At 34.5% G+C, this 24495-nt stretch overlaps 1 protein-coding gene across 5 annotated transcripts in view; it reads left to right on the top strand.

Annotated features, from left to right (window-relative positions):
* Positions 1-24495, top strand: part of LOC141460024 (atrial natriuretic peptide receptor 1) — a 716933-nt gene that overhangs the window by 414118 nt on the left and 278320 nt on the right. For all 5 annotated transcript variants that reach the window (XM_074139630.1, XM_074139629.1, XM_074139631.1 and 2 more), the window contains 2 exons: positions 7639-7771; positions 9324-9405. In XM_074139630.1, the coding sequence (XP_073995731.1) occupies positions 7639-7771; positions 9324-9405 (215 nt within the window). The remainder of the gene's footprint in view (positions 1-7638; positions 7772-9323; positions 9406-24495) is intronic.

The raw sequence follows: 24495 nt of genomic DNA, 5'->3' as shown, positions 1-24495 counted from the left end.
ACCTCTATACGAGGTGTGGCTATTAAATAACGAGACTATTGCTGTAAAACATTTTATTTTAAATATATACATATTTAGTTATTATCACCTTCAATAGACACCCCTCTCCTTTATCCCTACAACGCTCCATGCGAATTTACCATTGTTCGAAACAGTGCTGGAAGTCTTTTTCTGTCAGCTCCTGCATGACGCGTGCCGCTTTTTCTTTCACAGCTTCAACGGACTGAAATCGGTGTTCCTTTTAATGCAGATTTGACTTTGGGGAACAGATAAAAGTCATATGGGGTCAGGTCAGGCGAATATGGCCTAAAACTGGGATGTTGTACTTGGCTAGGAAACGTCTTGACAATGACAATGCAGTGTGAGCCGGCGCGTTGTCTTGATGGAGGAGAACCTGTGACTGGTTTTTCCACAAATCGAGTCGTTTTTTCCTTACTCTTTCACGGAGTTAAGCAAGCACCTCACGGTAGTTAATTATAATCGATATTTTCATCCGTTTTGAATGTGGAAGGGTGACCCGGGCGGTCATCATCTCCGACGTGTTCTCGGCCATCTTGGAAACGCTTGAACCACTCAAAAACTCGCACACGTGATTAACACTCTTCGCCTTAAACTTCTTTTAATAAAAGATAAGTTTCAGTAGCTGTTTTACCCAGTTTCATGTGAAATTTCACGAAATTCGTTGCTCTACTACATGTGTAGTATCATGTTTTCGGCAAAACGAAATTAACACCTCTCACACAAACGACGGTTCCGCGGTCAGACAGATTTCTCTGCAAACACGTGAGACGCTGCAATCGTAAGAGAAGGCTTTACGCTGCACAGCTGTCGGTAGTTAGGATTTGGCGCATGCATAGTTCTTCTGTAGCAGCATCAGTCTCGTTATTTAATTGCCACAACTCGTATTCATCTGCCTGTGACTTGCGATGTTACCAGGTGCAATCCTCAGACTTCGTCCAATAACCCTTAGCTTAGGTTCCCTTTTATAGTTTCAAGTCTAGCTTTTTATTAGTGAATTAAGGTTCGATTGATTTGTGGCAAAACATCTATTAAATTTAATACTACTTATTGTACTAACACATATTACATAGTCATAAGGTAATACGTCACATGTCCCTAGCATCTTGAATTTAGAGCTGTGTCTAAAATCCTGAACAAAGTTTGAACAACAATGAAGCAGCCTTACCACTGAAATAGGTCTTAAGCGATATGCCGAATTAATCCATCATAATTTAAAGAACCGTTTAATGCTGGACATTATCGGCAAATTCAGACCCTTTGGAATAGATTTTTCACCACCTAAAGATCTATTGCGTTTTCATAAACCAATATGTTTGTCGCTGTATTATTTGTAAAGAATGAATATACAGGGTGTCCCAAGCTATATCGATAACGACTTTTTCTCGGAAACTAAGATAGCTAGAAAAAAAACTAAAAAATACGTGTTCCCTTAGTTTTTTGTTAGAAATCCAAATTTAATTTGTAAATATTTTTCGGTGCTTCCAGAAGCGAGATACAGGCACCAACTTCATTTTTTCAAATGGGAAGGTGCGGTTTTTATTTCAGAAATAGATTCCTCTATTTTTTTTAAGAAAAATTTACTCGAACGGTTTTTTTCTGTGAGCGATATTTTACAAGTTAATGAAAACATGAGAAGAAAAGTTCTATTTTATTATAAATTTTACTCCTCATTTATATTAGAGATCATGCTCGAAATGGCCTCCACCATTAGAGCTGCATAGACATGCTCTTTCCTGCCAATGGTCCCTTACAGCCAAAGAAATAGATTCGGCTTTAACCGAGTTACAGGCATCTATTATTCTCTGCTTTAGTTCATCTACAGATGCAATTCCGGCTTGATTCTGATACACCTAGATTTAGAAATGCTTTTAGGTAAGCAGAAATAAGGAAAGAAAGAAAAAAGTTATGAATAATCACCTTGTTTTTCAGGTATCCCCAAAGGAAATAGTCCATAGGTGTCCAATCCGGTGAACGTGATGGTCACTGAATCGCCCCCCGTGTCGATATAACATGCCCATCAAATTGCCTATCGATCAAATCTCCTTAAATGCCGGATGGTGTTATATCGACTCGAGGGGCGATTCTGCTATACTGAAAAATACTATTCCAATTTTTTTTACTAATTTTTCCCCCATGATATTTGATAATAAATTATAGAATAATGCAATAAAAATTGATATCGTAAAAATGCCCAAAATAAACATTATATTTCCGGTTTCATACTTCTAATGTAATGCAGAATCAAAACAGTTAATGAAATATTTTTTTGAAGTAAAAGAAAGTAAAATCTAGATCATTTAAATAAAGTAACTCTTACATTTATTACTTCATTTACGTAAAAATTCAGTCGCATTAAAATTAATTATAAATTCTCTTTAATGTGCAAAAACTGTGCACCGAAATTAAGCCCAACAAGATCTATTTTGATGAAATTTCCTTCTTTAAAACAAATTATTTCAAAAAGCGGTAATTTAGCGGTTTATTATTATTAAAACCGCTAATGAACTCAGCTGAAAACGCTCCTTATTCATAATTAAAAAGCGGAAACTAGTTAAAACAACTCCGAACACTTTTACAGCGTTTTACACTGTTTAGGTGCTTGTTTATGGTTATTTAATTCTATAGGATTCCTTTTTTAGGCTGTATAGATTTCTGTAGTCTTGGTTGGTTGAAAGTGTGTAAAGACTAAATAGAAAACGTAAATGAACCATGTTTTTTAATTTATGAGTATAAGTTATGAGTGTTTGTTTGAACAATCAACCGAATGTTTGTGAGCCAATGTTCTTCTTAATATTTTAATATATTAATGTTCTAACTATAAGTTCGTTAGACTTTTGAAATATTCAGTTCAGTTTAGAGTATCAGAATTCAGACGGCTGTGACTTATTCTGAAGTCATTCTAAAGTTTGGTACGGTCTCCGATACTCATTTGAAATTTAACAGTAATCACACAAAATATTTATAGAAAACAAGTTGTACTAGAAAAAAGAAATTACTGTTGAATATCAAAGATATTCTTTTGATTACAATTTCATTCAACTGCTAGCTGGAGCGGCGAATTCCAGCTGACTGGAACTTGTCACATAATCAGCTAGAAACTACCTAGGCACTTCCAGTTTTCATTACGAGTTCTCTTCTTTGCTAGCCTACGAGGGTCGTTTGAAAAGTCCGTGCAAAAATAAAAACTACTTAATTTTTTGGGGTAAACCTTTTTTATTTTTCAACATAGTCTCCTTTTAGGCTTATACACTTTGTCCAACGCTGCTCTAGTTTGTTGATCCCTTCCGAATAATAGGATTTGTCCAAGTCTGAAAAATAGCCATTCGTTTCTGCAATCACCTCCTCATTTGAATAAAATCTTTTTCCCGCCAGCCATTTCTTCATATTGGGGAACAAATAGTAGTCCGTGGGAGCCAAGTCTGGAGAATAGGGGGGATATGAAACGAGTTGGAACCCTATTTCCATTAATTTTGCGACCACAACTGCTGAGGTGTGAGCTGGTGCGTTGTCGTGATGGAAAAGGACTTTTTTGTGGGCCAATCGTGGGCGTTTTTCTTGCAGCTCGGTTTTTCAAACGGTCCAATAACGATGAATAATATGCACCTGAAATAGTTTTACCCTTTTCCAGAGAGTCGATGAGGATTATTCCTTGCGAATCCCAAAAGACAGACGCCATAATCTTTCCGGCCGAAGGAACGGTCTTCGCCTTTTTTTGGCGCAGATTTCCCCCTTGGTAACCCATTGTGTTTAGATTGTTCTTTGGTCTCAGGAGTGCAGTGATGTATCCATGTTTCATCCACAGTGACGAAACGACGCTTAAAGTCCTGCGGATTCTTCTGGAACAGCTGCAAACCGTCCTTGCAACACTTCACACGATTTCGTTTTTGGTCAAGCGTGAGCAATCGCGGCACCCATCTTGCGGATAGCTTTGTCATGTCCAAATGTTGATGCAAAATATTATGTACCCGTTCATTCGAGATGCCCACAGCACTAGCAATCTCACGCACCTTCACTCTTCTGTCATCCATCACCATATCACTCCGAAAATTTTGAAACCACTTATAAACTGTTCTAATCGAAGGTGCAGAGTCACCATAATGTTTATCAAGCTTCTCTTTAGTCTCCTGAGGCGTTTTGCCTTTCATAAAGTAGTGTTTAATCAACACACGAAATTCTTTTTCATCCATTTTTTGAAAATCACTCGACTTCCTCGATTCAAACGAATGCCAAACACAAAGAAATAGACCGATCTGGCTGAAACTTGGTGTGTGTTCTTCCAAGAGATGCTACTAACTAAACATAACCTCGATACGCGCCAGTAGTGCTATCTCTCTGACTTTGCACGGACTTTTCAAACGACCCTCGTACTTTACTTTTTGTCACCGATACGTTTCGCTCTATTGTTCAACTTTAAGACAATTTTATCTATTCGTGATCGGTTTTAAATATTAATTTTCCACCAGAAATACACATGTTGGAAGGACCTATGACTGCAAAAAATATTATTTGAGAAATATATTTGAAATAACAATAATCATCACATCAGTTTAATGCACCCAGTATGCAAGACTTCTTGATCTATGAATACGGTAAGAATATCTTGCCTGGGTGTTGGTCTAGTGGTCAAGAGCGTGGCTTTGTAAGTGGGAGATCCCCAGTTCGAATCCCGCGTATACAGTCATTCAAAATACTTAATGCAGTATAATAATTTTTTAAATAAAATGTAGTCATACGCGGGATTCGAACTGAGGATCTCCCACTTACAAAGCCACGCTCATGACCACTAGACCAACACCCGTCCATCCTTGGCAAGTTATTCTTACCGTAATGTCAAGAAGTCTTGCATACGGCATACATTGGCATGATGCGATGGTTGCTTTTATTTGATGATAAAACAAATTTATCCTGATTCTCCCACATTACTCTACATTCTTTAAAATCTTCAATTATTTTTATTTTTGTTCTTAGCGTCACAAATAACATTTCTTGCAGTCATAAGAGCTCCCAAGACGTGTATTTCTGATGGAAAATTAATATTGAAAACCGATTACGGATAGATAAAATTGTAACTTTGATCTTAAATATCTCGACAAATATTGGAGATATCGAAACGAGGTCAACATCATTTTTCACAATTTTTTATATTGTTTTCATAATCATTGTCAAAACCAGTGGTCCTTATAAAACCCCAATCGGGTTTTTGCCCCGTAATTCTGCCAAAAATGAAGGTACAGCATCGGGGGTGGTAAATTTGAAAACTAAACCAAAAATAACATATAGTTTACTTCGTGGGTTTTTTTGGAATTCCGCTTTCTTAAAAAGTTATTAGCGATTGGTGCGTTTTAGATGGATCACCCTGTATTATTTCAATTTTTATATAATTATTTAAATGGAATTTGTGCTTTAAATTTGAATAATGAATGTTATAATTTAGTTTGAATGGTTCTCTACTCTCAAATGAACCTTTAGGATCGATGCTAACGTCAGCTCTTTCCCAAATAACTGTTCTGGAATTTCCCCAGCAGAAGGTTTACTGAAAGAGTAATAAATCTCATCATAGGAGAAGTACAAACTGAACTCAAAGAAACTTTTAGATCCTTTCAAGAAAATCTCACACAAAAAAAGAAACCATCAGCAATAGGGACGCTAATGATGACCCTACAGTCGCTGCAAAAGGAAGGAAAAAAAATCCGTAAAAGGGTCAATTCTTACGCATGACATATTTTGATTGGAACCTAATTAAGTTTTGCTGAACTCACTGAGACCAATTTTTGTAAAAAGTCACTTTTATTTTCGGATTGGATATCAATACGTGTATTACAGAAGCTCATAATGTAATTGCAGCACTTCTTCTTACCAGGAGTAAGAATTTTGCTTTGCTGTGAATCGCAGTATCACCATCATTATAATCTACTTTTAGTACAAATACTGATTGAAGTTTTAAATCAACACATCTTTTTTATGTGCCATAACAATTAAGTGTTTTTGGTCTTTTAACTAAGATAAATGATTTTGAAGAAATATTCATTTATTTTTTAATAATAAGATGGAGAAATTTAAATAAATAATTAGCACAAAAAGGAAAACTTTTACTTAACCAGATAGATAATTAATACTCAAGACTTGTGAATAAAACTGATAATTAATTTTCAAACAATAATTAAAATATAAAATTGCTGCTTGTAACTTGAAATAATATTTAATAAGGTACCAAAGTTGTTATAAGATAAAGTTTATGATTGAACTGTATAATTATAAAACTTAACCAGTACCTTAAACTGATTGTTCGTTTACATTCTTATATATAATTTTAGTCCATTACAATTTAAGAACTTTTCGTTATTTAAAAAAATTCAATTTGAATACTATCTGTAATCAACTAGCCTTTAATAAATTCAGATCAGCACGAAATGTCTGCGACAGAACGAGACTTAACCTTCTCCAGAGGTAAATCTGCCCCGATACTTGAAGTATCCCTTTTATTTCCCAACTAATACTCTTAGGAAACCATCGTCGTCCTACGTAGCCTCCCTTTTCTGTTTTTTTTGGGAGATAAACCAAACTCAAAGTATTAAACTCTTAATATTTATTTTCAGAAAGGCCTTGACTTTTAAAATAAAATAAATGCATATCCATACCCATTTCTTCGAAGTTTCACTAACTTTATCACCCTTCATTTTTTTTTAATCATCTTGTAAAAGAAATTTTTTCATGATGTCGAAAACTAGATGGGACACCCATCGTCTCTGATTGTAGTAATTGCCTAATTTTTTTTCCAGGCATGCTTTACGTCCAACTATTACCAATTAGGTGTCGTAGACGGAGGCGACTAGCAAACATACTTTACTGTAAACTGCTTTTATTAACCATTAAATAAAATCCCAAGGCCTAGAGACCGGGAAACGAACCCACTAAACCAACAATACATTTTAGCTTTACAGGTCTCGTCTCTGATTGATTTAGCCACTTTGCCAGGTCATCCGCTATTTTAATTGTTCTTTATCCTGTCATGTCAAGCTATCTATGAAGAATTTCACATTGCTCTTCTAGCGAATGCGGATGAGTTTTTTTGTTATTGCTATATTCTTCCACAAATTTGGAGTTCCAAGGTTTCTTTAATGTTTTCTCAAATCTTTGAACGTAGTCTGAATGTTTAATGTTTATTAAAACAAAAAACAAAACATAGTATTATTAATTTAGGTCCGCATCAATATTATTTCATAATTTTAAATATTGAATTTAAAGGTTTTCAACAACATTTTACATAAAAATTTTAAATTTCACTCAGAAAGGCCTTCTATTATTTAAATTAATTCATATTTATCTCGTTGTGATTAATAAATATGAACACGAATTAAATATTCCTTTGGTAATCTGTATGGGAAATGCCCAAAATAAAAAATTAGCACAACAAGTTTGTTACGATGAATTAGACTGCTGTAAAAAATAAATTCTAATGAAAATATGGTTGTATCTTGAATAACCTTCTCGAATAAATACCAGTTAGTTTTGATTTTATCTTGAACGTAAGTGATTGCCTTTTCAAAAGGAACAAGTGAAGAGTGGCTTTAGATTATAGCAGAAAAATATTATATTATTGACTGTATATATTTTCAGATAGTTGGACATTACATTGGTACGGAGAAAAAGTTTGTAGAGGTGCCCGGAATGAAAATACATTGGGCTGGAGGCAGACTCGAACCTCCTCCGGACAACCCAGTCTGTGGATATGACTATTCTTTATGCAAGAGTAAGTACCATGTCTTTCCTAAAAAATTGGGACTAATTATATTTATTTATTGAAAAATATAACTCTGTACTATTTGCTGGATTATGGAATCCATAAGAAACGATCAGTACTGCAAGTTGACCATTTCTGCCACTTTTTTCTTCTTTTTTTTATCACGCCATCTTTTGCTTAAACAAAAAAAAGCTTTGGGGCCCCAAAGCTGTGGAACCTGAGACTGAATCAGTTCTCTTTCTCTGGTCCGTATTTGTTTACGACTCGAAAGTATTTTCTTTGCATCAGATATCAAAGTGGATATCAAAATAAAATAAAAAGAAGAAAAATGACTATGATGTTAAGTGAGTGTTAGGTACCAATTTCGAAAGAAAGGATTTTCGTTTAACGAGTTTAGATCTGTGTGTTGTTCTTTTTATTTTATTTTATTATTTTTGAATTTTATATGGATTGAATACGAAGGATGGCCATTTTATCGTTCGACCAGGTGATTGCGAGGCCATCGGCGCCTCAGTCTACGAGGAGGATTTGAAGGGGAGGTTAGTGCAGGACAGGTTGCTGATTAAGCGGTTATATAGTGTAGGTAAAGTTTGGAGTGAAATTTGATGCAGCAGGACTGGGGCAAGGTCAGAAACAAATGGAATTCGCAGGGTCGGTGTGGATGGTAGAAGGGTGCACCAGTTATGGTTCGAAGGATTTTTGGAATGGAGGGTTTGGATTCTGTTTAAGTTCGAACGCTTAGCTGTTCCGTACAGTACAAGTCCGTAGGTCCAGCTGGGTGCGAGTGTGTACAGTAGTTTCTTGTTTGTGAGAGTCAGTTAATTATTCGATTTAAGAAGACATTTTCGGTTATCCGTCCGTTCAAGATACAGAATTGCAAAACCTTTTATACCTTCGTTTGAATGAGAAATTTCGTCAACGGTAAATTTTTTAATAAGTAATAAATACCACTTTGTAATAAAAGCCCTTTGGCTGTCACGTTTCTAGTAACTATAGTTACCGGTATCGTATTAGGTACTCTACTTTTACTATTAAATTAATTTTGCATCAGCTAGTCGAAAAGATTTTGCCGCTGGGTGATTCTGAGTAATTACTTTAAGTAAGGCAATCTTCAGGTCAATCAATCATATACGGAGAAAGCACTCGAGTTTCTATTGAGCATGCACAGATCTGATAGATGTGCCTGGAAAACCAGCTTCTACATTGTTAGATTCAGAACATCTGACGGAAGTTGTTAAAGTGATTCTTGCACCAAGGCTAGAAAATCGAGACTGTGTTGTGATTTAGACAACCTATTTAACCACAACCACACCACCTTTTAACAGCTTCCCAGAAGCCCTCGGTTATGCTTCACTTATGCTTATCAACTTACGTTTCTCATTTGCCATTTGCCGACTTAGAGTGTGTAAAAATTCTTCTTTAAAACTATCAATTTTTATTTGCTATGTAACACCAAAAAGTAAGATACACCTAACTTTGTGTAACTTTCTATTAGATACCTAATTGAAATAGCACTTTATTTTCTTCTACTTACTGTGTATCCTGTATTTCTTTGTTACAGCGATGCCGGTGTATGCAATCCTCAGTATTGTTTTAAGTTCCATAGTAGTGCTGTTGGCCATAGCTTCCGTATTTATTTACAGGTAAGTAAATAAATGTATCAATTTTCTTGTATTACATACATATTATTCTTTTTTATGTATTATTTCTTCACCTAACAAAAAAAAATGAAGGTAAATATTTCCGCTATTACTGACACTCCTGCGAGCGCGTCATTTTAGAGAGAGACAGTGATAGCGAAAAAAGAAAAGGCAATATAAGAAGACAGTATGTTACGAGTACTTGACTTGTATAGCGTACAGCATGCTTTTTGGATGGTAAATGTGCGGAAGATTAGATTGTAGTGACGTTGTCTAGAGCAACTTTGTGAATTTCATATAATATCACTCAACTGAGTAGGAACCTCATATTGTATTCCTAGTGCTCCTTTATTTCAATCCAAAACTTTATGAAGTGGCTAGAATTCTTTTTAGGTGCTTTGGTTTTCAATATTACTGTACATATTAAACTATTATCACGAGTAGCACAATTTGCAAAATGTATTAATTTACAAAACACAAGTAGATGCAATGTGTAAGGCAAAGCACTTCAGAAATATCTTCATCAGCATCAAGTATTCAGCTACATGAAGCCCTAAGAGCTTAAAAAACCTTGGTTACATCATGATTTGTGCATGACTAGTATTCGAACGGTAATTAACTATTACATTTTTAATGGTTTTTAATAAGTTTTCTTTTTTTCAAATATTAACGATTCGGGCGTCAATGAACTCAGAATATATTGACAGACCTCAGATGCTGACAAAATATATCCCTGTTGGAGATGAAACAGTAGGTGGATTGGATCTTGTTGAGAAGATAACATAACCTGTTGATCAGTTTATGTGATATTATGCGGTCAATTTAGGGTAGAAGTGGGGGTATCCACTTGGGGGCATTTAAAGATTACTCAAAGAATTGGGAACGCAAGGAAAGCTATAAAAATACTATCGATGCTATGGAACAAGGACTACCTCAAAAGGAAACTAGAAAAAGACTTTTACTTTCCAGAAGAATATCCCAAGAATGTCTATTTTTTAATTTATTTTGTAATTTACAATCTGTATACGTGCATCGTATACAATAAGTAAATATGGAGAGAGTGATGAACTGGTGCGGGAGGAGAGAAACTACCCAGCGGTAGCACACTCTATAGGAGAGAGGAGAATTTGAAGAGGAGAGATAGGAATGTAAAGGCGTTTAGGCTTTCAGACTGTAAGGAAGTCGCGGGGCCACTGGCGATTCAGTCGTCGGGGAGTATTAGGAATGCCAGAGGAGGCGAGAGACAGTACAAGAGGATTTGAGCAAGTAGAGAGAGCAGTATGGAATTTTTGGTATTTAGTCTTGGCGAGTTGGTCTGTGAAGGGAATGTTGAGGTCGTTGTGAAGAGTGAGGTTAGTCACCGTAGAAAGGTGCGTCAGCTATCTGTCGGAGGAGATTTGACTGAAATGTTTTTGTACTGTCCGTACGATTGTAGGTTTGGCTGAACCCCACAGCTCTAGTCCACATTGGTTTGAGGATAGTACTGTATATCAAGCGTTTCAGTTCAATGGGTAATTTGGAGCGTCGTCCAAGAAGTCTGTAAAGCAGTTTCGCACGTTTTGCGTCATTGCTTGTCTTTTAAGTCTAGTGTATGGGTTCCAAGTAAGTCGTTTGTCTATGTAGAGCCCAAGGTAGCGCACCAGATCTGTACAAGTAAGAGGATTGCTGTGTTGAAGAGGACAGGTGGACAGGAGCTCCACCGGAGAGTAAACGTGGCATGCAAACATTTCTGTGAGTTCATTTGAATCCGCCACTTCTTGGCCCTAGTGTGCCTGTAACTTGTATGAAGCTGTTGTAGGATGTGTACTTGTAGCTAGTATGGCTATGTCGTCTGCATATGTACAGAGTAGTGTAGAGAGTACAGGTATGTCTGATGTGTATACTGTATAGAGAACGGGGCCAAATATACTCCCCTGCGGCACTCCCGCCCCCCACTGTCGAGAAAGAAAAAGAATGTCTATAGAGATAGAACTGGACTGATAAGATTAGAGATTGCAAGGATAAGAGAAGTGATGGAAATAGGAGAATTAGTGAAGAAGAAATTGAGCTTTTACGGTCACTTAAGGAAGATGGAGCTGACTACATAGCAGAATAAGATTTATGAATGGGTGCCATTGGGAAGAAGGAAGGGAGTAAGACAGCGGCAGTTATCGTAGAATGGAATCCTAGAGAAAATGGCGGGTCCAGGCTTAATGGATGGAGATTGGCATGGTTAGGAGAAGTGCCTTAGCCAGAACGACAACTCTTACGAGAAGGAATAACCCAATGTAAAGAGAGAAGACATAGGGAAGTCATTATCATTGTAATCATTCAAAAACTTAAGTTTATTATTCTCCTTAACTGTTGAAAACTCTATTCAGAGTTCTACCGGAATACTCAGATTTTATTTCAGAGGGAAACTCTTTAAAGTTTCTAAATTGTTTATTAAACTGTTATATAACGTCTAAAACTTTTAGAGTGTTTTCGCATGGTAAATTATTAACAGCATTTGTTAAATGTTAACCGCAGTTCGTGGTTTTTGGTTTCACTTGAAGCATATTTTCAACGTACTTGGTAACTTCTAAGATTTACTTTCAACTTGTGTATGCAATTTTTCACCACGGGTAATATACACCATTCATAAACAGGAGAGTAACAAATTATTGGAAAGTTTTAAGCAGTATAAAACAAAAGATTTGTTGTTTAACTTGGAAAACAAACGACTCTTTTTAAACTTAACGATTTGTTTTTAATCGTTAATCCTCTCATACTAGATATAAAATACAGCCACTTAGGAACAACCATAAATTTCATTCCTTGGGATTTTCTTTTCTTTTTTCCATTTCAAAATGGAAATTGTAAAATGTTGGTCCTTTGTTTTTCTCTTGTTTTGAGCAAACACTACTTTTCCGGCTTCAGTTTGTTTCTTATTTTAAAAATAATTTTTGCTCCAAGCATCATATATCAGTCGTTCCTCCTTTTTTCTGTTTCTCTTCAAAATTTCTTTCTTTTTATTAACTAAATATTTTTGAAATTTTCTGATAAATTTCATTGTTGAATTTCTGAAACTGAAAATGGAGAACAATTCACTGAAGTTAGTTCTGAACTTTCAGTTCTTAAGAAGACACACCAACTTTAGCATAACAATGTAAAAATATTATATTATATTGCCAATTATATTACCTGAAGATAACCTACTCCCTATGTTGAAAGCTCAGCAAAATATTAAAGAATAAATACTGAAGTTTACATTATTCTTTATTCGATAATAAATTATTTTTGTTATAAAGCAATCCTAACAAAATTAGAAGATACGGTCTCATATAGTTTGAAATCTGCATCTTAATCTTAATGAAGTAGCGCAGGATACATGCAATACCTCTTTGACGAAAGAAACTTTAAATTAGACCAAAGTAAAGGTCTAATCCGTGGTGAAATTGCAAACATTGTTTACAATGAATTTCTGATATTAACCATTAAATCCTAGGCATGATCCGGAAAACAAACCAAGTTCCACAATACTTCTTAGCTTTGCGTGCCTCTAATCGCTCGTGTACCACCTTCTAGTTAGTTATATGCAATCTATTCTTCAATGAGGTAACATCATCATTGAACTACTATTATTATCCGCTGTCAACAGTGGGGGTAACAACGTTTATACCGATAAGAAAAAATTGAAATAACTATTTTCATCATAATTTTTATTATTGACGCCATCAACTTTCTGGGACATTAGCGCTCATTTTTTTTTTTTTTACCACGCGGAGGGTCCTGTTCGTTAAGGAACTGCAGCTAAAGTTGCTTATTGTACCATTATGTGAAATGCTTGGTAATGATAGGAAGGAACAATTAAAAATCTCCCTTTTTTCCAGGGCCTTACCTTCAAGTACTCGTAGTTGCTGCGATATGTTGTACTCTGCTTTCAGAGAGTACGTTTCAGAAAAATAGCATTAATAAAAGGCAAAAAAAACAAAGTCTAAAAATTGTTATTTTTATTTTGGTATTTTAAAAGTTATGTAGCTGTAGCAATGTTGGACTGTTAGCTAGGAGATCATTGGAATCTGACAAGATGCACATTATTTTTGGATGAAAACTACCCTTTTTTTTAATCTGAATTTTTAAGATTTATTTTTATTTATCTACTGCTGTCTACAAAACCATTGCGGCTTATAATCAGGGTTAGCGATGAATCGAGCTAATTCGGTAGTAATTCGATAAATCTTTATATACAGGGTGTCCCAAGCTATATGGATAACGACTTTTTCTCGGAAACTAAGATAGCTAGAAAAAAACTAAAAAATACGTGTTCCCTTAGTTTTTTGTTAGAAATCCAAATTTAATTTGTAAATTTTTTTCGGTGCTTCCAGAAGCGAGATACAGGCACCAACTTCATTTTTTCAAATGAGAAGGTGCGGTTTTTATTTCAGAAATAGATTCCTCTATTTTTTTAAAGAAAAATTTACTTGAACGGTTTTTTTCTGTGAGCGATATTTTAGAAGTTAGGAATGAAAACATGATTCTTATAAGAAATGATAAAATGATAATATTATAACGGTTTTTTGATAGAATAAGAAGAAAAGTACTATTTTATTATAAATTTTACTCCTCATTAATATTACAAATCATGCTCGAAATGGCCTCCACCATTAGAAATGCATAGACATGCTCTTTCCTGCCAATTGCCCCTTACTGCCAAAGAAATAGATTCGGCTTTAACCGACTTAAAGGTATCTATTATTCTCTGCTTTAGTTCATCTACAGATGCCATCCCGACTTGATTCTGATACACCTAGATTTAGAAATGCTTTTAGGTAAGCAGAAATAAGGAAAGAAAGAAAAAAGTTATGAATAATCACCTTGTTTTTCAGGTATCCCCAGAGGAAATAGTCCATAGGTGTCAAGCCCGGTGAGAGAGGTGGCTACTGAATCGCCATATAACACGCCCATCAAATTGTCTATCGAAATATCTCTTTACATGCCTGATGGTGTTATATCGACACGGGGGGCGATTCACTAGCCACCTCTCTCACCGGGCTTGACACCTATGGACTATTTCCTTTGGAGATACCTGAAAAACAAGGTGATTATTCATAACTTTTTTCTTTCTTTCCTTATTTCTGCTTACCTAAAAGCATTTCTAAATCTAGGTGTATCAGAATCAAGTCGGGATGGCATCTGTAGATGAACTAAAGCAGAGAATAATAGATACCTGTAAGTCGGTTAAAGCCGAATCTATTTCTTTGGCAGTAAGGGACAATTGGCAGGAAAGAGCATGTCTATGCATCTCTAATGGTGGAGGCCAATTCGAGCATGATCTGTAATATTAATGAGGAGTAAAATTTATAATAAAATAGTACTTTTCTTCTTATTCAATCAAAAAACCGTTATAATATTATCATTTTGTCATTTCTTATAAGAATCATGTTTTCATTCATAACTTCTAAAATATCACTCACAGAAAAAAACCGTTCAAGTAAATTTTTCTTTAAAAAAATAGAGGAATCTATTTCTGAAATAAAAACCGCACCTTCCCATTTGAAAAAATGAAGTTGGTGCCTGTACCTCGCTTCTGGAAGCACCGAAAAAAATTTACAAAGTAAATTTGGATTCCTAACAAATAACTAAGGGAACACGTATTTTTTAGTTATTTTCTAGCTATCTTAGTTTCCGAGAAAAAGTCGTTATCCATATAGCTTGGGACACCCTGTATACTCGTACGAGTATATTGAGAAGACAGGACCATTCGCCATTACCTACTCCGAAATTATTTCATCTTCTTTCCTTTAAGAGTGGCTTTGTTTACCATTCGTACATTTCTTTTGCTTTTGTTCTAAAGAATACCTGAGTCAAATTTGATTGGAATCAACGCAGTGATATAGGAACCTGATTACACATTTTTTTTGATACGATGACCTGCATAATAGCGTGTAATAAGTTCTAAGTAATGTAATAATGAATATTCGGTATCTATACGAAGCTTACAGGTTGAGATAAGGATTTACTTACTTGTGAATTAGTAATTGAATTATTTACGGTTGTTTTCATTCACTTAAAGATTAAATTGAATACAATATAACATTAAAATTCACAATATTTAAAAAACCTAAATATGTGCGTAGGATGTAAGCTGAAAATTGAAATATAAAATAGGGTATGATTTACTGGTGGGTGGAAGCACGTGTAAAATATATGACCTACTCCAACATAGCAACACTAAAACGCCCACTCTGAACATTTAGGCTTGCTATTGTTAGGGTGTATTAACTGTTTGAAAATATACTTCCCTTCTGAAAACTGTAGTACTGAAAACTATTGTGTTATATTTTTAGACAGAAAGATAGTAATAGTATTTTTTTTTTTACCACTGATGAATACTTTTTTAGCATAGACTTAACTAGTTATCATCTAAAGCGTCGTTACAAAATAACAAATCTTTCGACTGCACAATAACATCTACTCCCGGATTTCGTCAACTTTTATTTGGCCAATCGTCTATGCAATCTGATTGCTAATAATATTGGTTATTTTAATAACATTAACGTTTTACTAATACAAGGTTTAATCTATTGCATGGCAACGATGGGGAATGTACAAAGAGCAGAGGGCTCGAGAAGGAGAAAAACTTTTCCTTTAAAAACATTAAAACTATACTTTTTTCCAAACATAGGGAAGCGTTCGGTTGATGGGGCTTTTCTTTCCTAATATTGACCGATTATGATCTACTGCACCAGATAGAAGTTGCAGACAGTTTCCCTGTTGTCCGTTAGGCAATCGAATAAATTTTTATGGGAGAAAATTAATTTCATTGCCCCAAATTTAGTGTATCCCTCAGGGTAGAAACTCGAAATGAGAATGGAGTAGTATATACGATGGTTCCAGACAGGATAAAAGCCGAACTGGAGCTGGATGTTTGTTACAAAGAAAGGTTAGTGGCTCCTTGTGAGGAAGGTTATTGAAAGGCTTCAGAATTCAGGCTACGACCAAAGCTATGAGCAAGCATAAAAGGGATGATGACACGAATCAATGGCCTTGCCAAAAGAAGGCCCATTTTACTTTCGCTATGCCACATCGTTGAAGTAACGAAAACATTTTGTGGCATTGTTAAATGAGAAATTGAAAATTTCAGTATTAGTTGCACTTAAACGTTGTATAATAATTTATTTTCAACATTCTCTTCTTTCAACAACTTTTCATTCGTCACTCCTTAATTCCACTCAGTTCTGGATCTTCTACTATTCACTTTTGTTTGGATTTCTCGTGTGCAGTTCCCTCTTCAGCCATCCTAAACAAATGCCCGAATCCATTTTTATTGTTTCACAAGCTTCAATGTTGGTTTTTTGTCTCTTATATCTTCTGTTACCCACATTTCTTATTTTATCTTTACATTGCATCTTTTCCTAAAGTTTATTTTAATGGATGGTTATCTTTTGCTTCATTTTCTTGTGTATTAAAATCCATATCTCTGCACTATTTCTGTACAGTACGGTTTCTTAATTTAATGCCAAGATATATTTTAAATGTTTAGAAACATTCAGCATCCTCTATTAATTGTACTTGTAGATTCAGTAATTTGCGATCCTACTCTCTCTTAAGAAATCTTAGTATTTTACTTTCAATGCATTTGTTTTGATGCGAATCTTTTAGAACATGCAGAGCGCAAGCCTCGCGAACCACTTTTACAACTACCAAATCATATTTCAATCACTCTTCACATTAAATTGGCTATTAATCATTTGATACAAATCAAAATTTTCGTGTAATTGATTGTGTACAACTCCTTGTTTGGAACGAGGCGAATTCAGCTCGACTGACTTAATACTGCACAGTACTTTGTCCAAGAAACAACTTTCATGTTATTACATTTTTTTTAGAAGTGTAAGACCATCAACAAACCACTAATCTGTTAATAGTCAATTCAAGCAAGTAATTAGTAAACAGCATTGAGTTATGACAATGATCCACACCTATACTGTTAATGCAACTGTTGCATCATCTATTCCACTTGAATTCGTTTGCATATCATCAAACCTTAGGAAAACTCTAGTGGGCATTAACTATAATATATACGAGGGTCGTTTGAAAAGTCCGTGCAAAGTCAGAGAGATAGCACTACTGGCGCGTATCGAGGTTATGTTTAGTTAGTAGCATCTCTTGGAAGAACACACACCCAGTTTCAGCCAGATCGGTCAATTTTTTTGTGTTTGGCATTCGTTTGAATCGAGGAAGTCGAGTGATTTTCAAAAAATGGACGAAAAAGAATTTCGTGTGTTGATTAAACACTATTTTATGAAAGGCAAAACGCCTCAGGAGACTAAAGAGAAGCTTGATAAACATTATGGTGACTCTGCACCTTCGATTAGAACAGTTTATAAGTGGTTTCAAAATTTTCGGAGTGGCCATATGGGCACAAGTGACGCTGAACGTTCTGGACGCCCTGTTCGAGGTTACTACTCCAGAAATCATTGATAAAATCCATGATATGGTGATGGATGACAGAAGAGTGAAGGTGCGTGAGATTGCTAGTGCTGTGGGCATCTCGAATGAACGGGTACATAATATTTTGCATCAACATTTGGACATGACAAAGCTATCCGCAAGATGGGTGCCGCGATTGCTCACGCTTGACCAAAAACGAAATCGTGTGAAGTGTTGCAAGGACGGTTTGCAGCTGTTCCAGAAGAATCCGCAGGACTTTAAGCGTCGTTTCGTCACTGTGGATGAAACATGGATACATTACTACACTCCTGCGGGGGAATCTGCGCCAAAAAAGGCGAAGACCGTTCCTTCGGCCGGAAAGATTATGGCGACTGTCTTTTGGGATTCGCAAGGAATAATCCTCATCGACTATCTGGAAAAAGGTAAAACTATTACAGGTGCATATTATTCATCGTTATTGGACCGTTTGAAAACCGAGCTGCAAGAAAAACGCCCACGATTGGCCCACAAAAAAGTCCTTTTCCATCACGACAACGCACCAGCTCACACCTCAGCAGTTGTGGTCGCAAAATTAATGGAAATAGGGTTCCAACTCGTTTCACATCCCCCCTATTTTCCAGACTTGGCTCCCTCGGACTACTATTTGTTCCCCAATATGAAGAAATGGCTGGCGGGAAAAAGATTTTATTCAAACGAGGAGGTGATTGCAGAAACGAATGGCTATTTTTCAGACTTGGACAAATCCTATTATTCGGAAGGGATCAACTAACTAGAGCAGCGTTGGACGAAGTGTATAAGCCTGAAAGGATACTATGTTGAAAAATAAAAAAGGTTTACCCCAAAAAATTAAGTAGTTTTTATTTTTGCACGGACTTTTCAAACGACCCTCGTACAATCACTGAAAGCGCGCTGACCGGCTATACGTGTTGACTTTTTTGTAGTAATAATTAAATGCCTAGATTATATGTTAGATTATATTAATTTTTTTTAGTGTTGAAATTGAAAATACATTTTAAAAAAAACACTGGTTGGCTGATTGTAGTATCCGTTAAATTTCAGGTTGCGGTGTTCGAGCCATCCGGTATCGCCAATACGGCAACCCCACCGCACTTAGCCACACCTTTGGAATGCAACAACGCATACAAAAAAAAAAAAATCTATTTTAAACTTAAATTTTTCAATTATAGAAAAAATGTAGTTCTATATACTAATATAATCAATTTAAAAATCAAATACTTCATTTATATATGTAGTCTTAGATTGAAAGTACAAATATATTAGTACCTTAAAAAAAGTTATTACAAAATAAAACTTTTTTGTTTAAAATATTCATTTTTACTTTTCTCTTAATTGGAACGAAGTAAAAACATTGTTCCTTTAATGGAACCATCAACTTCCATTAACCATTTTATTAAATCTTGATGAACTCATCTTTGCTTTTATTGCTGTCCTTTTTATTATTTATTTCGAGTTTTATTTTGTTATTATTGAACTAAATTAATTATAACAATTCTCTGTTCTATTTTTATAAAAAATAAATATTTATATTCAAAGATATGTGCGTCAATTTCAACACTAAAAAAAATTATCTTTCTCTGAAAAATTATGGAAAAAGTTCACAGTGAATTTTTTTTTTCAACTTAGGTCATTAAATATGTATATTTCATTTTTATTTTTATACTGTTTTTAATTTCAAATTGAAGACTTTTTTTTTAATCTATAAATTAGGATTTAGCTAAGTTGAATTATTTGTAAAATAAAATAAATAAATAAATATATTATCCAGAAATATCAATGTTGCAATTATTCTTTCAATTACTTTTCTAAAGCGAAATTATATTTTAAATAATTCTGCTACATTAATATAAATTATTATTTATTTTTTAGTAATATAATTAATGTTTATATTTGCATTAATTTTGAAGAATTTAAAGGATAAAATAATTAAAAATTCAATTATTTAAAAGAATTGCAAATACTGGGCTCCAGTTTGTAGTTTTAACCGCTAGATCGCTGTAGTGTTAGTGTTTTTAGAATACACTGAACAAATTGCATATTTTATTACTAAAGTTGCAACTATATCAAACCAAGTCAGGTTAGTAAATGCAAATTGATGACTATTCACTGTAATATTTTCCTTAAATTTAATTCGGGAGTGAAATTGGGGGGATTGATCCGTCAGTTCCCTTACTATCCAGAATAAAATTTAAATTTAAATTATTGACTTTATTTTTTCAAATCTTCTAGTTTATTGCTGCTGTGAATTGCACCATTCTGCAAATAAGCTCTGTGCGAGTTGAATGGTATTGGTTGTGTATAGGATTACGATTTCATAACTTTTACTGATTTTGGCATGTACAATTAAATCTGTGATCCCCTAGTTCTTTCCAAATTCTTGTGAGTTCAGATCAGCTAAGATGAATATCAAATTTAGCAACTTTTTGTTTGTCTGTTTATTAAAAATTGGTAGCGATTTTTGGGTTCAGGTACACCAAGCATGATCTCCATTTTATCTTCTTAAATTGGCAAGCCGGTTTAAGGGGATTATTTGCGAATATTCAGGATGGAGCAGTGGCAGCCATTACCAGTTGCAGGACTTGGTTGCATGATTGGATGTTTTAAACTGCAGGTTCTCAGTGTGACCTACCTCGTATTTTGTTGACTGTCTTCTTTTATTTTTAGCAGAAGCATTGCCTAGGTTGTCCTGGTGACACGTATATTTTCTTTAATTAGTTTCTTAATTTCCTTTGGTTAATTACCTGTAGTACATATAGCCTCTTCCTGGCGGAAGACATTGATGTAGATTCATTATCCGTCGAGCTACCTAAGACTGTGTCATCGCTGTAGCCCATCCCATTAAACAAAAAAAAAGAGTTAAAGAGAGGAGAAACTTAAGAGAATTTAATAGAATAATTATATGTGAGGTCCACTGTTTAATACAATATGAATTAAATTGTTCATATAACCAAAGTAATTATAATTATAATACAATTATTTAAACCAGCGTTTCCCAACCTTTTTTGGCTCGCGTACCACTTGGTAGTACATCATTCTAAATTGTACCACTTCGTAAAAATGATTGTATTTCGTGAAATTTGTTATTCCGAGTGTGTTATTTTATTGTAAACTTTGTAAAATATAAGATCTTAGTTTTAACACTTTTTTTAAACAATTAAAAATTGCGTACATATTTTTCTCTTCAAAGTTATTGATTAATTTACAAAGTTCTTCTTTAGGATTATTATATTTATGCCCAAATCTTCTAAATTAATATCTTTTAAGCATTCAACTACCTGTAAGTACCAATTAAATTTAATGTTGCTTGGATAGAGCTTACTCATTACAATCCAGTCTCTTTAAGCAGATTTTTACTTAGTTATATTTAAGTTCTGTCACATGATAATTCTATTAACTTTTCTTTATCTTTTATCAATAATGATGTAGCTTTCCCTAAATTTTCTTTATAGAAGGGGTTTGAAATCCAATTATCATTTGTGTTTTCGGGTTTTGGAAAATACTCCATGAAACACAATTTTAATCCTGTCAAAAGTGCTATTATATTTTCTCGTATATCTTGAGGCAGACCTTATTACTGTACATTTTAACAACTTTACTGTATAATATTATTAATTAAAATAATTGTTATGTATTATAGGAAAAAACGTGTCTTTGATATTTTTATGCTTTAATTTTTGTTTAAATTTTTTAATTTCCGCCATTATTGATTATTTTTCGCGTACCTCAGGTTGGAGAAACGCTGACTTACAGCAATAAGATACCAACTTGAAGAGCGTATTTCGTTTGTGCACTACGCAACTTTTCGCTAATCAATTTCTCAGGTTTTGTGGTTACACTGAATTTTTATTTTTAAATTTAAAAACTTTGAAATGCTGTAAATTCTGTCAAAGAATTGAATTTAGAAACTTTAGATAGGCAAAATTGTGGAGAAATTTATCATGACACGCGTCGTCAAAAACATAAAAAAAAAGTGAGTTTCAAAATTAAAGTAGCTCTAAAACGAATTCGACAGAACAATAGACAGACTTATTGTGAATTCAAAGAATCAATTTAGCTAATTGTTTTTATGTTATTTTATCAATTGTGAAGTTCACAATTTGTTATGTTTAGTATTTTTATTGGCCTTCAGCTATTCAATACTAATTTCAAATTTAATCTTTTTCTTTCAATATGTTTTTTTGGCCACTTTCTCAAGAGTAAACAGCGAAGATGAAGGTAGGAAGTCAAGAATAAGTGACGCAGAAGGACTGGGATGAAAAGTAAAAGGAAATCACATCACTTTACAGCTTCTAACTTGTTTTCCCACCAAAAACATTTCCTCACTCAAGACTGTAAACACAAAATAGGTTTTCTCCAATTAATTGTGACCTACTTTTCTATCTTAAGTTTTCCATCCCACAATACTTTATTCAGACTTTTATCTCAAACTTCTACATTCTCTAAAGGCTTGATAAACAGTAAGCTCTTGCCAGTATTTAAATCTAATGTGGCAAATTTAAATATAAATCACATCTAAAGCATTTATTATAATGTGTTGGAACTTAGTTAAACTTGCAAGATTTTTAACTTAAAAGCTTCAGCGACGCCTTTAAGATAGTCAGAAAGAATTTGTGAAAACTGGATAGAAGTGGTTATCCGGATAGGATTATGTGGATAATATTATTAGAGGAGAGAATTCGTTAGGTGATTCCTTAGATTGTTTTGAAAATTGAGTAGATTTCTGTAACATTGATACAGGCAATTCTAAGCTCATGATAGAAAGTTCGATTGGGAGAGCTTAATAAGATTTTTCGATTTGATTCAGCCAATGTTTGGTCCGACTGTATACAATAAATTATTGCTAGGTCTGGCAAATTATCACTGATCCTTATTGATCAAATGTTCTGCAAACAATTTTTTGGTCAAAGTAAGGGTCGACTTAGTTTACTATTAGACTTAAAATAGTTAGTGTTTTCTATTTAATTCTTGAATATGGTTCCACTTTGATCGCTAATCTTAGTACGAGGGTTGGATGAAAAGTAATGCACACGTGGTTGCCGAGCGCGAACGAAGAGCAGCTTCAAAAAGCGCGCGACGGGGCATTTGGAAGTCACATTTTCCCTTATTACGTAGCCGCAGTTTGAACTCGCTGCGTTCAGCCAGTGTATTTTTAGACGCCGAAGTATGGACTCGTGTACTGATGTTATGTCACTGCGTGATTAACAGCGTGCTGTTATCGACTTTCTTTTGAATATTGTGACAGGGGATGAATCATGGGTCCAACATTACGACCCAGAAGAGAAAAGGCAGAGCACTGAATATCGACATGCGTCTTCTCCTCGGCCGTAAAAGTTCGAAACACAACCGTCCGCTAAAAAAAATTTCTTCTGACTGTGTTTTGGGATGCTCACCAAGTTTATGTGACCGATTTTCCTGGAACCAGGAGCAACGGTAAATTCTTCTCGCTACTTACAGGCTCTAAGAAACCTCCAACGTTGAGATTGTCGTGTTAGAGGGCAGCTTGGCACCAATAATCTTGCAACATGACAACGCTCGCACTCACACCTCGCGCGGCAAAACTGCAGAGACTCTGGAAAACCTGAAGTTTGAACCAATTCCTCCACACCCTCCTTATTCCCCCCTGGATCTTGGCCCCAGCAATTTTTATTTGTTTCCTCTACTCAAGAGAGACCTCAAGGGTAATCACTACTCCTCAGACGATGAGGTGAAGGCAGCTGTCAATTCCTGGATTCAAGAATTCTTCAGTGATGGAATGGAAAAACTTGTTTCACGTTGGGAGAAATGTATTAGCGTTAATGGTGACTTCATTGAAAAGTAATACATAATTGTGAAGCTCAAGAATTGCACTTTAATATACTTTCTGTCCGAACTTGATGGACGTGGATATTTTGTTACAGTTTATGTGTAGGTGGTAGTCATCGTACATTGAAAGTCACTTCTACGCATTTTTTAGATTTGAGTTGTAATTCCCCATTTTTGACATGAAGCTTTAATGGTAGTAATAAAGTTTCAGTTCTTTTTTGTAGCGTTTAGATTAATTATGTTTGAAATTATTTTTTACTTGAACTGTAGATGTCTTACTTGCCCCATGATAATCTGTAAACAGCCAGATCTCTTATTTTTATTTTGTAGCCCAGGAGATTACCTAAATATAATTGGGAACGTTGTTTTTTATTAAATTCTTTTTTTCTTTAAACATTAAACTTTCTTCGTTAGCCGCAAACTTCTAACTTCATGCCTTTTTCCGTTGCTATACCGACGTTTTAAATTTAAAAATAAAATAATTGATATCCAAACAATTCCTGGTAAAGCACGACAAACACACAAATAATAATAAGCACAAACTATAATGCTCTCTCCTAAACTGTTTACAAAAAAGAGCAATCCATTTGTTGCATCAAAAAAACAACTTTGTACTTTTCTTATTTGTGAAGATGATGAGAAGGATGGATCAGCAATATTTAACACAGGTTTTTTTTCCATCTTAAAAGTAAGATGTTGGTAGAATGAAGGAATAACTAATGGTTGTGAATTTGCTAACGCAAACACTTTGGTAAATTAACTGTATTTATTTTTTACCTCCATGAATTTGTTTTCTTTGCCATTTTATGTACAGTTTTCTTTTCATATACATATTTAACATCGATATCAGCGATACCT

This window comes from Rhodnius prolixus, unplaced genomic scaffold (assembly GCF_049639745.1).
Source record: "Rhodnius prolixus isolate KJV_2025 unplaced genomic scaffold, Rpr scaffold_6, whole genome shotgun sequence".
Classification (NCBI taxonomy): domain Eukaryota; kingdom Metazoa; phylum Arthropoda; class Insecta; order Hemiptera; family Reduviidae; genus Rhodnius; species Rhodnius prolixus.
This window is presented reverse-complemented; position numbering and strand designations above follow the sequence as displayed.